The 13,412-nt window shown below is 41.3% G+C and overlaps 1 protein-coding gene across 4 annotated transcripts in view; it reads left to right on the forward strand.

The window, feature by feature from the left end:
- Nucleotides 1-13,412, forward strand: part of tars2 (threonyl-tRNA synthetase 2, mitochondrial) — a 31,955-nt gene that overhangs the window by 9,195 nt on the left and 9,348 nt on the right. The window contains exons 3-10 of one of the 4 annotated variants that reach the window (XR_005695573.1): nucleotides 115-326; nucleotides 1,475-1,527; nucleotides 1,656-1,782; nucleotides 3,076-3,251; nucleotides 3,433-3,718; nucleotides 3,861-4,118; nucleotides 5,770-5,934; nucleotides 6,027-8,139. Coding sequence is in view for 2 of the 4 variants with exons in the window: in XM_040029838.1 (XP_039885772.1) it covers nucleotides 12,854-12,937 (84 nt within the window). In the remaining 2 variants the exon portion in view is untranslated. The other 3 variants (XM_040029839.1, XM_040029838.1, XM_040029840.1) reach the window with 3 other exon arrangements.

The following is a 13,412-nucleotide window of genomic DNA, read 5'->3' on the forward strand; positions in this document are numbered from 1 at the left end:
TTGTTCTACGGTACTGTCCAGCCATCACTGCATTTTGTTTCTCTTCTAACCCGTCATGCCTATCACTGAAAAGGTATTAAGGTCTGTGTGTTGTTTATCATTTTACTCTGTTAGAGATGGGAAGGTTCGCAGGTCAGTGGAAAGGATCTTTTCCATTTGGGAAGAAAGAAGTGTGTATCCCGAGGAGGTCATTGCCCAGTTCAAAGCCAACTTGAATAAAAAGGAAAAGGAGCGAGAGAAGCAGAAGGAAAAAGAAAAGGAAAAAGAAAAGGAAAAAGAAAAGGAAAAGGACAAGGAAAAGGAAAAAGAGGCTACACCTGCAAATGGTCAGTTTGTCACTTCAGAGTTTTGTCAGTGTGGTTTTTTTTTTTTTTGGTTTTTTTTGTTTTGTTTTTTTTAAACCAAACTATATATTCTTTACTAACATGCCAGGAAACTCTTATTGCATGACTGTGTTACGTATGGTAGATGCAGAAATGACTACTTAGGAAGAACAGCAATGTCCAGAAAAAGAAAGATCAGAACTTTCTTTACTTGAAATGATGACAAGGTGAAAATGTTATTCAAAAATATTAAAATATATTAAATATATTTATAAGGTCATCATGGTAGCAGGAAACAGGAAATTAACAATCTCAATGCAATGCTGTAAATATTATACTGGATGTTTAATTAGTTGGTTTTAAAGTCAGTTATTCACTTCGTGGTTATTTGAAACGACGAAGGAAAGTGAAGCAAAATTGCTGATTTCAAGTTATTAGAGTATAAAAACAAATTGTGAAGACATGGGAGAATATGATTAATTACAGTTGGTATTGGGTTTGGCTTAAGCTGCTGCCCCTGCAACCCAGCCTCTGAGGATGGATGGATGGATGAAATAGTGTTTTGTTTGGTTTTTTTTTTTTGTTTGGTTTTTTTTAACCCCTCATCCATAAGAAGCTGATAGGATATTGTCGGCACCCTACTGGGCAGGTGGGCAGGCAACATGAACTCCCAAGTTTGTGAATGCGATAACTTGAGAAATAGTCACCTAGGATTTCCGAAACTTTTTCAAACTAAAAACTAAAGTCTCAGTGACCTTGACCTACCTCAATAAATTCAATTCCTGTTTGGTAGTACACTCCTCTGGTCAACCTGCTGGTAATTGGGAGTGTTGTAGGTGGCTAGTTATTAAATTTGTACATTGATGAGCAATATAAATTTTAAAAATGCTTCAATAAATTTTAAAATATAACTTGGTGGCGCTGCTGAATAAAGTATGTGTGTGGGAAAACGCTGTTCAAAGAAAACTGAAAGTCAGCAGTTTAACGAAAAGTCCGTTTGAGGTGCTAAAATACTGAGGTAGTGTGGGCACTGCTGAAAACGTATTAGTGTGGGCATAGGTTACTAAATCATCCTTAAGTTAACGCTGTCTGTTTGGAATATTTCCAGATACCTTACAGTGTTTTTAAAGTAATTTATTTTTACTCTCTAGCTCCTGCTAATTCCAAAGCTGCCCTGAAATCCAAGATTGTGGCGGAGTTCACGGTAGGCCTTCTTTGTGTTTTCCTGGATTTTTCTTTTTTCTTTTCTTTTCTTTTCTAAAAAGCCTGAAAATCAACCACAATATAACAACATCTTGTGATGTTAAATCATCTGTACTCTCTCTCTTCTAGCCCCACTCCCTCATTGAACAATTGTTAAAATATAGGCAAGCTGTTGCCGAAGAAGAGTTTCAAGAAAAGCAGCTGTCAGCTCTCCGGGTGGATGTCTGCAGCACGGAGGCCCTCAAGAGACTTAAAGGTCAGATGTCACTGGGCTTATTTGTACATCAGTGCACACCTGTTGTCTTCTGTACTTTGTCTTAAGTCTCAAATATACTGGATTTTTATGTCCTTGGCATAGCCTGTCAAAACAAGTATACATATCACTAGCAGGGGTCTTCCTGGCTTGTTACAGGCCTTTGGTGTGGGCATGGAGGGTAAAGTTAAAAACAAACAATAAAAACATGGACTTGTGATGGTTTTAGACAACACACCTGTACTTTAATTGTACCTAAAGTCCTTTTAAAATAGTTCTCTACAAGGCAACACATCCCTCACTGTCACAACACTTTATACTCATATCAACAACTCAAATTGTTGCACTTGTTAAAGTGAACCAATTCATTTTCATCTGATATTTGCTGTGTTGCTTTTACTTTTGTATTTTATTGTAAATTAGTCTGCTTCAGCTATGTTACAGAATCTAAAAATTTAGTCTCAGCTTTCAACGTTTGTCCTTTATGACATGCAGCACACTGAAGGAAACTGTTTGCTTAAGACATGCTCATAATAAGAGAAATCTATCTTATCTTAAGCGAGGGTGCTCCCTGATGTAGTGTGCAGGCAGCAGAACACGTGATTAGCACTAGCTTGTGGTGGACGTACGGGACTATTAGTTGTGCTGCTTGCATATTGACACAATCTGAAACCACAGTGCAGGTTAAAAACCCAAGTAATGACCAGTCTGACTGGGACAGACATTTGTGTTCTCATATTCTGAAATGCATCAGCTCAGCTTTATCACCAGGGAGTTTTTTTTGTTTGTTTGTTTTAAACATCTGTCTCAGTGCAAAACTCACTAATGAACTGTGCTTAGTTCCCTGATATCTGAGCTTATAAATGAAATAATTTAAACAAATTACATGTGGAGGAGATTTGAATTCTCCACATGTATTTGAAATGTTTTTTAGTACTGGTAAGTTTTTCTCTAGCCTCAGCTGAAAGCTTTTGTACAGCCAGTACACACATTAAACACACACCGTAAACAATGGCTGTTAAGTCTTTGCATCTTATTTCTGAAAAGGCCCATGTACCATTTCTGAGAATGGCATCGGTGAAAAGGGTTCATGGATAGGTCAATGGATTATTCTTGTTAAGCGGGATGCAGTTCTCTGAAAAAAAAAGTGTGTTATTTATTTATTTTTCCCCTGATGCATTCGGCATCAGCACTGACCTTCTGACTGTTCTGTTAGCTTTTTTTCTGATTTAACTTTTTAAAAATTGAGTAAACCTTGTGTTTAATGGCTTGCTTGTCAACTGTCTCTTGTGTTAGATAAGGCAGGGGGGAACAAATTTGCCAAGGACTTTGAGGATGGCAGCCTGAAGCTGCAGGAGTTTGTCAGCTTCCTGGAGAAAGAGTTGAAAGCAGGACCTCCTCTGCTGGAGGCTCTGGGAAACGCAGATATTTTCTACGAGATGCAGTACAAGGAAGTTAAGATTGTGGCCAATGTAGGTGTTGTCTTTTGTAAGATGTAAAGATATCAAAACAATTAGAGTTAGTTGGTCTTAAAGTGGAAATATTCAAGCATTTGTATTTAAAACATTAAAACTAATTTATTTCATTGATTGGTGATCCAGCTATTCCACTGTTTGAGCTTAATTTTGTTTCTCTCTTCGACGTTCTCCTCAGGCTTACAACGCATTTGCCAATCGTGTGGCCAGTCTTAAAAGGAAATTGGATTCCCTCAAGTCCACTCTACCTGGACCTGAGGACTCTCCCATCCCCTCACCATCTGAAGATGCCCCCTCCCCCACTGGCTCTGACTCACCCTTTATGGCAATGGTGGCTAGCAGAGCCCAGCTCGATCCAGATCTGGATGGAAAGGCCATGGATGAAGGAGAAATGCAGAGTGACAACAGAGACATGGAGGACATGGATATGTCTGACGAAGAGACTGATGCTGCAACTGCAGGGGGTGAGTGTCCTAGATCTGTGGTTGTGCTATGATATCATTTTTTGTCTCCAAATTAATTCATTAGAAAGTTAAGTTGCAAAGCTGCAGACTTGTGATTCAATTTTGAGAATCTATGAGCTCTTTGAATTTCCTTCATTCTCAGATGATAAGAAAGAAAAGCCAGCCGCTGCCATGTCTAAGGCTGCAAAGTCAGATGCGCCTTCAAAGCTTCCAAATCCGCCTGCGAAGGCCTCTAAGAACAATGCTTCTGCTACTACCACCACAACCACCCCAGTGACTCCCACATCTGCTACTCCTACAAGTACCCCAGCCACCCCTCTGGGTGTCAATCTGGCCAAGGTGGACCTGGGAAAGATTACCTCCATTCTCAGCTCGCTAACCTCCGCCATGAAGAATACAGGTATGTTTGTGGAAGAGGGACAAGACTTTCTGTGTTATGCTTGGTGGTTATTAGACAAAATTAAAAAAAAAACAAGACAAACTGTTCTGTTTTGTGGAGAAAAAAAAAAAAAAAAAATCCAGGACTAGACGGGCTTTAAAAGTGTTACTTGATATTAATTTAGGCCATCTTCCTTCTAAGATCAGCTTCTTATGTGCCTCCAGACTACTTTCCACATCAACAGCAAACATCATTTGTGGGCCATCATCTGTGGTGATGAGACTATGATATTGAAACTTGTAAGATCAGGACAGTTACAGGTTTGTGCACTGTGAACTTCAGAGAGTCAATGTGAAGTTCTGCTCTAACATTTTAGGGCATGTCAAGGAAAACATTAGCGCAAGCGCCGTGAACTGAACTGTGGTGTGTTCACCGTCGGCCATACATACCAGAAGGAGCCGTTTAAGGGGACAGACCTGGACTTAAAGTTCTGACCTAAAAGATGATCAGCTATGGATGAGAATATGATTTTTGAAAGGGAGATTTTAAATCCAGGAAGATTTTTAGGTTCTTTTTTGTTTGTTTGTTTGTTTGTTTGTTTTGTTTTTTTAAAGCCTCTGCTATAAAAGCTTCATTCTCACTCCGCTGAGTGGGCAGGTGGTTTAGAAACCCAAGTTTGTGAATGCAATAACTCGAGAATGAGTTCATACTGTAGGTGCATCTACTGAAAAGCTCAGATGAGTTTTAATGTCAGTGACCTTGACATTAAGGTTAAGGGTCAGTGGTCAGGTTATCTGAAAATCACCTGATTTTTCTAGTTCATAGCATAGGTGCATTTACTAGGAAGCTGAAGGGTAGAACTGGCAGCTGCCACTATTTATTTTTATTTTTTTCCCCATGTGCTTAATTCTAGAACTTTCTGATTGTACTTTTTGTTTTATAATAATTTGTATTCATTGCAACATTTTCAATTGAATGTGCTAGAATTAACTACATTGATCACTTATCTTTTCAGACTTGAATCTAGATGTTATTCAACCCTGACTGTGCTCACAAAATATGAAATGCTAATTGAAATAATAGACTAACTGGCGTGATCCATCCTGGAAAAAAATCTTTCTGAAACTTCCACTAAATGATGCAAGGTCTTGGAGCCAAGTGAAAGCATAAGACTGCAGATTTTTAGTCTTTTGAATATTATCAACAAATGTGCTTATGTTTCTCACTCATTTTAGCCCTCCCTCAAGAGCCTGCAATGGGTTAGTGAAGCAATGTTAACAGTATTTCCAGGAATATGTAATGACCGTTGCATTACATGAACAACTCTCTTGGAAACTGTAAAAGTGGTTGTGGTTAATTATCTGTGGAGCCATTTCCAAATAAGCCGCCATTACATTTTTCTGTGTAAAGAAGACACACATCACCCAGCGTAGCTCAATGATTTGTTTTTTTTAATTATGTCTGGACAACAGGGGATCTCTGTGGAACAGACTAATGAGCAAAGTCAGTTGTTGACCATGCAGCTCATACTTGCTGGTTAACTTTAATGTTGTTTTCAATTTATTGTTGGAACACGGAACATTTTTTCCAGTTTAAGACTTTTTGTTTGATTCAGTACATTTAAAATAATTTTGTTAAATTTCTGGGGCTGCTTTGATCTTTCTCTCTGCAGCAAGCCCATCACCTCGTCCATCTCCTGGGACACCCACAACCCCATCTGGCCAATCAGCAGCCTCCAAAGGAACTCCTCCAAGCCCTGCCTTGGCCAGTATCCTGTCACGTGTTGATATCACACCTGAAGGGATACTTAATGCTCTGTCTAAAACCAACACAACAGGTAAGATCCATATTTTTGGCTTATTGAATTTCTTTAAGAATAACTAACGAAGTGACCTTGTTTCAATATTTGTCACACTTTCTTTTTGTCAGGTTTGTCCTCTTTCCTGCATAGTGTGACTAACACCACCTCTGGTGCTGCTGCTGGTACACGAACCTCCCCAGAATCAGCACCTTCTAAAGCTCTGCACACCAGCACCCCGACCACCCCAACTACCCCAAAAACGAAAGCTGGTCTGGGGAACAGCCACAAGCGAGAAACACCTGGAAGAATCAGAGACTGGGGGAGAGAGAGACAACTGTCCCCTCCTCCTCCACCACCTCCCCCCCCTCGCCCCTCAGCTCCTTCTGTCTCTCCCCCCAGCTTAGAATCCAAAATCAACAGTTTCCTGCAGGGTAATCCAGGTTTTAGTCTCGCTCTTGGTGATGTTAGTCCTGATGGGGTGGATGGGACCCCAGTGAGAGACGAGGCAGCCGGCACCCCAACCCAGGATGAGATTATGGACACACCTGCAAGTGTGCCAGAAACTGTGGGCTCATCTGGAGGTCATAACCTCTCACCCACAGCCTACCGCAATGAACCCTGGGATGCAGCTATCACCCCGTCAGGAAGCGGCAATGATGGAGACTTCCTGCCCACCTCCCGATATGGCGCTGGAAGAAAGAGCGGCGCAAAATTAAAAGACAATGAAGTGATGCATGTGAGGAAGCTGGTCTCCTCTTCTCCTAGTAATGACATGAAGGGTAAGAAGGATGATCAGCAAAGTCAGCTAAGGATGATGGGAAACAACAGAGCAATGGGAGAGAGGAGGCCCTGTGCCGGCTCTCGTAAGGCAAGCATTGGTTCAGATGAAGGAGGTCAGTGTGGAAAAAAAGAAGACAAGTTAAAAGGTCAAATGTCTCCAAGTGGAGATGGGAAGGAGGGGCAATACCATCGTATTGAGACACTCGTGTCACCCTGCACCGAAGGGGCACCCATTCAAACTCTAGGCTACTCTAATAGACCGCTCACTGGAGAGCGCATAAAGACAGTAGAGAGCATACGCGTGATTGGTCGAGGCTCTCGACGGGGAGGAGGACCTGGAAGTCGACCAGGAGGAGCCATGTGGTATGAAGAGGAAGGATACCTGGAAGCTCAGCCTCCCTCACCACAACTTGTCCCCCCTCCTCTTAACATTGGCCCAGGGGGCACAGAGGACATGACCCCCTCTATGCCTCCTCCTCCCCCACATCTCCTACTCCCCCCACATCTTCACCCCCCTCCGCCCCTTCCTCATCTTCCTCAAACTCAGTATCAGTTGCCTTACCACACAGAGAACATCCAGACTCCTCCTCCATCACACCTCCACCAAGTTCCTCCTCCTACATCTCCCTTCTTCAGCACACCTCCAGCAATCCCTAGACCCCCTCCACCCCCAATACCACAGCGCCATTCCCCTCCACCTACTCACCCTGCTGTACCCACTGCAGTCATGGTAGGAGGGGTGATGGTCCCTGCTGACCGGCCTCTGCCACTTCCTCACTCAGTCAGACCTGAAGCTGCAGAGAGAGGTGGAGTAGGGCCAAGAGGAGGCAAAGTGGCCCCCCCACCCCTCATGTCATCGTTGCTAGGCGAGCCCCCTAAGCTTCCCCGCCCCGGCACAGTAAAAGAGCCCTTTGTTCTCTGCCATGCACCCCCCCTCCACCGTCCAGGTACCCCTGGTGTTCCTCCACCTTTATTGGGTAGAGTGAAGGAGCCTCTGAATCTACCTCTTCCATCCCCGTCTCCCTCTCCCACATCATCTGCAACCTCGCCCTCCACACCTAATTCCCCTGCAGTTGACACTGCTCCTTCGCGCTCACTTACCCAGTCCGCTGCCCTTCCTCTCCAGAAACCTTCTGCTAGTCCTCCAGGGCAGCCCCGCAACCAAAACCCTAACCCTGTTCCCCTCCTCACCTTGCCTACTCCTCGGCCTCCAATCCTCTCCGTTCCCATCTCACAGAGATCCCTGCTGCGAGGCCGAAACCCTCAGCAGCATAATCAAGATCTACCCATAGGGGGGTTTCGTGGGGGAAAGCGCCCCGGGCCTCCATTCACAGGTGGTCCCTTGCATGCACAGAAGAGGCCTTTCCTACCCCCACGCTACTGAAGTGGTCATCTGCGACAAGCTGAATGAGAAGTGCAAGCCACACATCTAGCAGTGCAGTGTGTGTGTTAGCCCTGCTGGTATGAGCCCAGATATCTTTACTCTGTTAATTAGCTTGAATTAAAACTACCTTAGGTTGTGTGTAAATAGCTGATTTAAATTGTCTTGCTTCAGCCAGGTAGCCAGTCATCTAACACTGCACAGTAAAGCTAAGAGGTTATCAGTTTCATAATGCAGATTGTTATGTAACAACCAATAATCTTTTTTTCTTTTTCCCCCACAACAATTCTCCGTGCACAAGTTTCATTCGCTCTGTTGCAGGAATTGCATACCTGTAAGAAGAAAAATAGTTCAAGAAAAATTAAACTACATTTCAGCCCTTTCAGACATGCTGGTGGCTTCGTTCGTCTGTTACAGTGACGGCATTCTGTCATTCAGACATGGGTCGCTTTGTTTTTAATGTTGATGTTCCTCATGGCTTAGGGACATAACCATGAGCTACATGGGAATTGCCATACTGGATTATTATGTGCATCCATTGAAGTCTTATCCACAGACTTGTGAAGATTACTTATCTTAGCCATTGTTCCCTAAAATAGGGGTCTTTATATTTATGTCCATGTCTGTGCTGTAGCAAGTGATGGCTATTCCTGCCCCTCCCTCATAGGCTGGAAACTAAGTTAATCCAGTTAAAATACGATGTCTATGTTATATAGCGCAATTGTGAATATTACCACTGTACTGGATCCCACTTAGTAAAATTATAGAAAAGTGACTAGAATGCTTATTCAGACATGAGGCGAACAAGTTACAAGAGATAACTGAAAATGAGAGCGTGTCTGAAAGGGGCTTCAGAGTTTTCCTGTGTGATATATTTTTTTTTTATTATTATTATTATTTTTTTAATCTGAGAAGAGAGATGCTGGATAAAAGAAAGATGGGTCTCATGATATTGAGGAAAAACAGGGCAGTAGTTTGGCTTTTTGGGAAATGCGTTTGTTGGCTTTTTTGTTTTGTAATGAAGCTCAATATCACTCATCTCCAGCATGCTGTAGATGACGCTTAACATAAAAACTGTAAACAGTTGGAAAGCTAGATCAGGAAAAAACATCTAATTTCTTTCACCCATACAAAACGGACCTTTTACAGGGGATAATGAGCATGCAGTGACTTCTGAGATAAATTTCACAGCAACAGCACAACTCTAAGAAGTCACAATTTTTTTTTTTTTCAAGAAGTCCAAGCTGTTTTGCCTGTACTTCCAGTCTTTGTACTCTGCTAAGCTCATCTGTGTCTGCATCATATTTAACAGATGAATAAGAATTACTGCATTTCCCAAAAATGTCAAAGTAAAAAAACAAAAATGTCAGATTGAATTCATGACAGTAATCTCTTCTTCCATGTGAGAGAGAGAGAGAGAGTGTGTGTGTGTGTGTGTGTGAGAGAGAGAGAGATTTGAAGTGATTTGTGTTTCAGGTGAGATTAAGACTTTATTTCCAAACTACCCGCTGTAAATAATATTCTTCTGCTCAACCTTTTTCCACCCTTCTGTCACTCTCACTGTATATTTCTAAGCTTGTAAATATAAAGACTGAGTTGACATAGCCCCCCCCCCCTCTCTTTTTTTTTTTTTTTTTTTTTTTTAAAGCTATTATCTCTGTACATGAGGACAGTGATCGTTGTTCACGCACCCCGTCTTTACTGTGATCGAGGCCTTGGATAAGCTTTAGCCCAGAAGATTTTCTCTCCAGTACCTATCATGTGTTTATGTCCTCCTTTTGCGAAACCACCGCACAGAAGAGGAGGCTGAAGATAATTATGCATTTTTATTTCCTATATATAAATGTCTACCTGTGCGCGCTTCACATTAGACTGAGTCATGAAGATACTCAGTAGTGGATGATGGGATGGGAGGGAGTATTAGACTTTGAACCACACCCTTGCTAGGCTTCAATATGTACTCTTGAATAAAATCCAGAGTTTCAATTCAACTGGGAGGGGGAGGTATTTTTATTTGGTCACTATCCATCACTTGAATTGCGCTGTTTGACTTTACCTTTCAGATTGTTCTCATGCATTTGCACAGCTACCATTACATTAACATTTAAAGCCTTTGTTTTTCAGCTGTGCTTTCTTGCTAGGTAGACTTGGTGCTTTTCCATTTGTAGGAACCCACAGATGGTGTTTAAGCTAATTAGGATTGCATGTAAAATGGTTCATTTGAATACTTCCAATTGTTTTGGCCCTTTTCTCTATATTGCTAATTTCATGCTTTTGCTTTCAAGCGTCTGTGCTTACCTTGTGCTCACATGGGCTTCACCCTAAAACACTCTTGCACCTCTCACCACTTTTAAGAGGTAAAATAACAACGAAGAAAAAGATTAGCACGATGGCCTTAATGCTCCCTCTTGTCCAGGAATTGTTTCCATAATGCTGACCTCTCTCATACATTGGTAGTAGTTTACCTCTACAAGTCAGAGGTGCAGTGGTCTCACATCTCTAGTGTTTGATTCAAGTGTGTGTTGAAGCTGTGGTGAAATTACAGTTTTATCAATATGCTGAAAACCTTCCTGCATAAAGCCTCTGAATACATTGTTTAAAAAAATATACCCAAATGTAACCACAAAGCATATTTGTCACTACAGCGTTGGCACACTGGTGTTTTCCTGAATGTTTATACGTCTGTTACCACCCTCTGTAAATTGTTATCTTCACAGTCACATGTAGGAGCAGCTAATAATCAGTTTGCAGTGTTCACATTGCACACAGAATAATTGTAAAACATCTTCAAGTTCACCTTCTCGTCCCTTCCTCATGACCTTAAGATAACTTGGTTTGACCAATTGAAAATGACTGACAAAACTACCAGCCTGTTTGTGTGTGTGTGTGTGTGTATATATATAAGTTGAACTGCTTTCACTGCTGTTCTCATCAATGATGCTATATCACCGCCCTTTGAGTGTCCAATCTTTTCTGGTGTGATGAACATGCACACATTCTGCAGCTTTTATTTTTGTCACAGTGAATATATGCATACTTAAGGGGGGAACTATATCTTATGATATTATTTTTAAGGATCAAAACTACTAGAGGGGTAACATTTTCAGTGCTTTAATGAATTGACTTAAACCAGCCTTCACATATTGGCAAATCCTTTTTTCTTTTCTTTTCTTTTCTTTGCTTTTTTTTTTTTTGCTTTACAGACTGTAATCAGTCTGCTCTATTTAACATTTTCTGTATTTGTTGTTGTTTTGGTTCATTCTGGTAAAAAAACAAACAAAAAAAACTTGCACACTACACCACACACTGTTGCTGGAAAGCCACACTTTACACTCAAGTTCATTTAAAAACCCTGTACCTATTTCTGGACCATATTTGCAGAGCTCACTTGAGACATTGTGACTAAGTGATGACTCACCTCTAGTGTGTAATTAATATGCCCACAGTAAGACCAAACAGTGGCTGCACAGTGTTCAGCAAATAATTATTTTTTACATTCATTTAATTTAAAATGATGCAGGATAATTTATTCTTGTTGTGAATATTTTCTGCTACACATTAGGGCCCCTGTTCCTGTTAATCTGCTGCTAAAACTTTTAAAATGTCATACAGCTGAAATGTAAGGTCTTCAGTGCTTATTAAGACATCTGAACCTTTAGGGAAAATACTAGATCGACTTTTTGCCCTTATAGAGGCCAACAGACATGTGGCGTGTGGAGCATTTTAATTGCAAAAGGCTTTTACCTAATTTTAACATGGACATGATGTTAAACCAAACACAGTTTTAAAGCCTTACCTATAATATGGTTTAATCTGCTAATTAAGGTGATGTCACCAAGTAATTGCTGAGGTAATTTAAAGCTGAATGAACTGTATTTACACTGTAAAGTCCAGTAGATTTCTCTCATAGAGCTGTAGCTCCCCCAAGCGGCAGAGCAGAAGTACTTCGGCTGCTGCAGTCTTTAAGTCGTCCTTGATGAAGCCGCTTCATCTCTCCGTTGGGTTGTTTTACCCACAATTTCTAAATCCAAAATATAATGACGCTCCTTTTCAGAATCAGCTGGTTTGTTTATTAATATTCTCAGCTTTTTAAGTCTGTTCACAAAATTAAACGGCCAGTGAATAGTTTTATAATTAAAATTATTTAGAGCTTTTGACAGCGAGTCTGTAGAGGGCAGGGTTTAAAATATGTCCCTTATTTTAATAAGAGCTGCAGTGAATGTGGTTTTCGGTGAAAGTCAAACTGTATTCATCTTTCCTCCCTCCGTGTTTTAAAATAAACTTGTACTTTGGGCACTAAACTGATGCACACTTGCAGCAGGCTCGGGAAGCTAAGAGCACCGATTCTGCTGCTCAGCTTGTGGGCCCGTCGTGATGCAGCAGGTCGGTGCTTCTCTGAAATTACTTTGTTTTGCACGCAAGCTCTCAAACACCGTTTTGCAGTGTTCTCCACAAACGAGAACTGTCGACGCATGCGCTGTTTCGTGTAAATTTCAGCATATGTGACTCCAGTCTGAAGCGCCTGACCGGACAGTGCGTAATTTTATTTTTGAAGGCTAGAGATGTTTTCCCCCATTGCGCTCTTTCTATTTCCCCTGCGTTTAATTGCGCGCCCTGGCGTAGATGTCAGGAGCGCGCACGCTGAGACGGAGCTCCGTCATAACTTTTCAGTCTTTACGTCAACGCTGCTGCCAGTAACCCGTGCTTTCCGGTGTTATGGCCGCTTGCAGTGAAGGGGACAGTTATATGTGGTAATGGTGAATGAAGCGGTTGTTTTAGGCAGGGGTGTTTGGTATGGCGGTGACGCAGCTGCTTCGGCTTGTTACCTGTCGTTCGACAGCTCGTGCGACCCTTTGCGCGCAGAGGAAGTACAGCAAGGTGCGGTAAAGCAGTGCACTGAGTGAGGCTAACGTTAGCAAGCAGCACTGTGTTTTCAGTGAGTGTTGTGAGCTGCTGTTGATGCTCCTGTCTGTTAAATGTGCTAATGGGCACATTTGTCGTGTGGTAGCTAAGATTAATGTGCTTTTAATTCGGTTTTATCGTAATTTTGTTTCACGTTTTGGCTTTTTTGGATAGCCATACCCGGTTTGTTAATGTATGGGAAATGGTGATGAATGCAAAGTTATAACTTTGTTTTTAATTAAACTTAAATATTTATTTCATATTGAATTATCAGCTATTGTCGAGATTGGATTTTTCTCTTTAGTTTTTGCTGATATAAATATGTTAACATTATTATTGTTGTTGTTATTATTATTATTATTATTATTATTATTATTATTACTAATCATGTTTTTCTGACACAAGATTTTGACAAACCAGTATTACAATACGAACAAGACTCATTTACAAT

The sequence above is a fragment of the Simochromis diagramma genome, unplaced genomic scaffold (genome assembly GCF_900408965.1).
Source record: "Simochromis diagramma unplaced genomic scaffold, fSimDia1.1 OVJJ01000361.1, whole genome shotgun sequence".
In the NCBI taxonomy this organism is placed as follows: Eukaryota; Metazoa; Chordata; class Actinopteri; order Cichliformes; family Cichlidae; genus Simochromis; species Simochromis diagramma.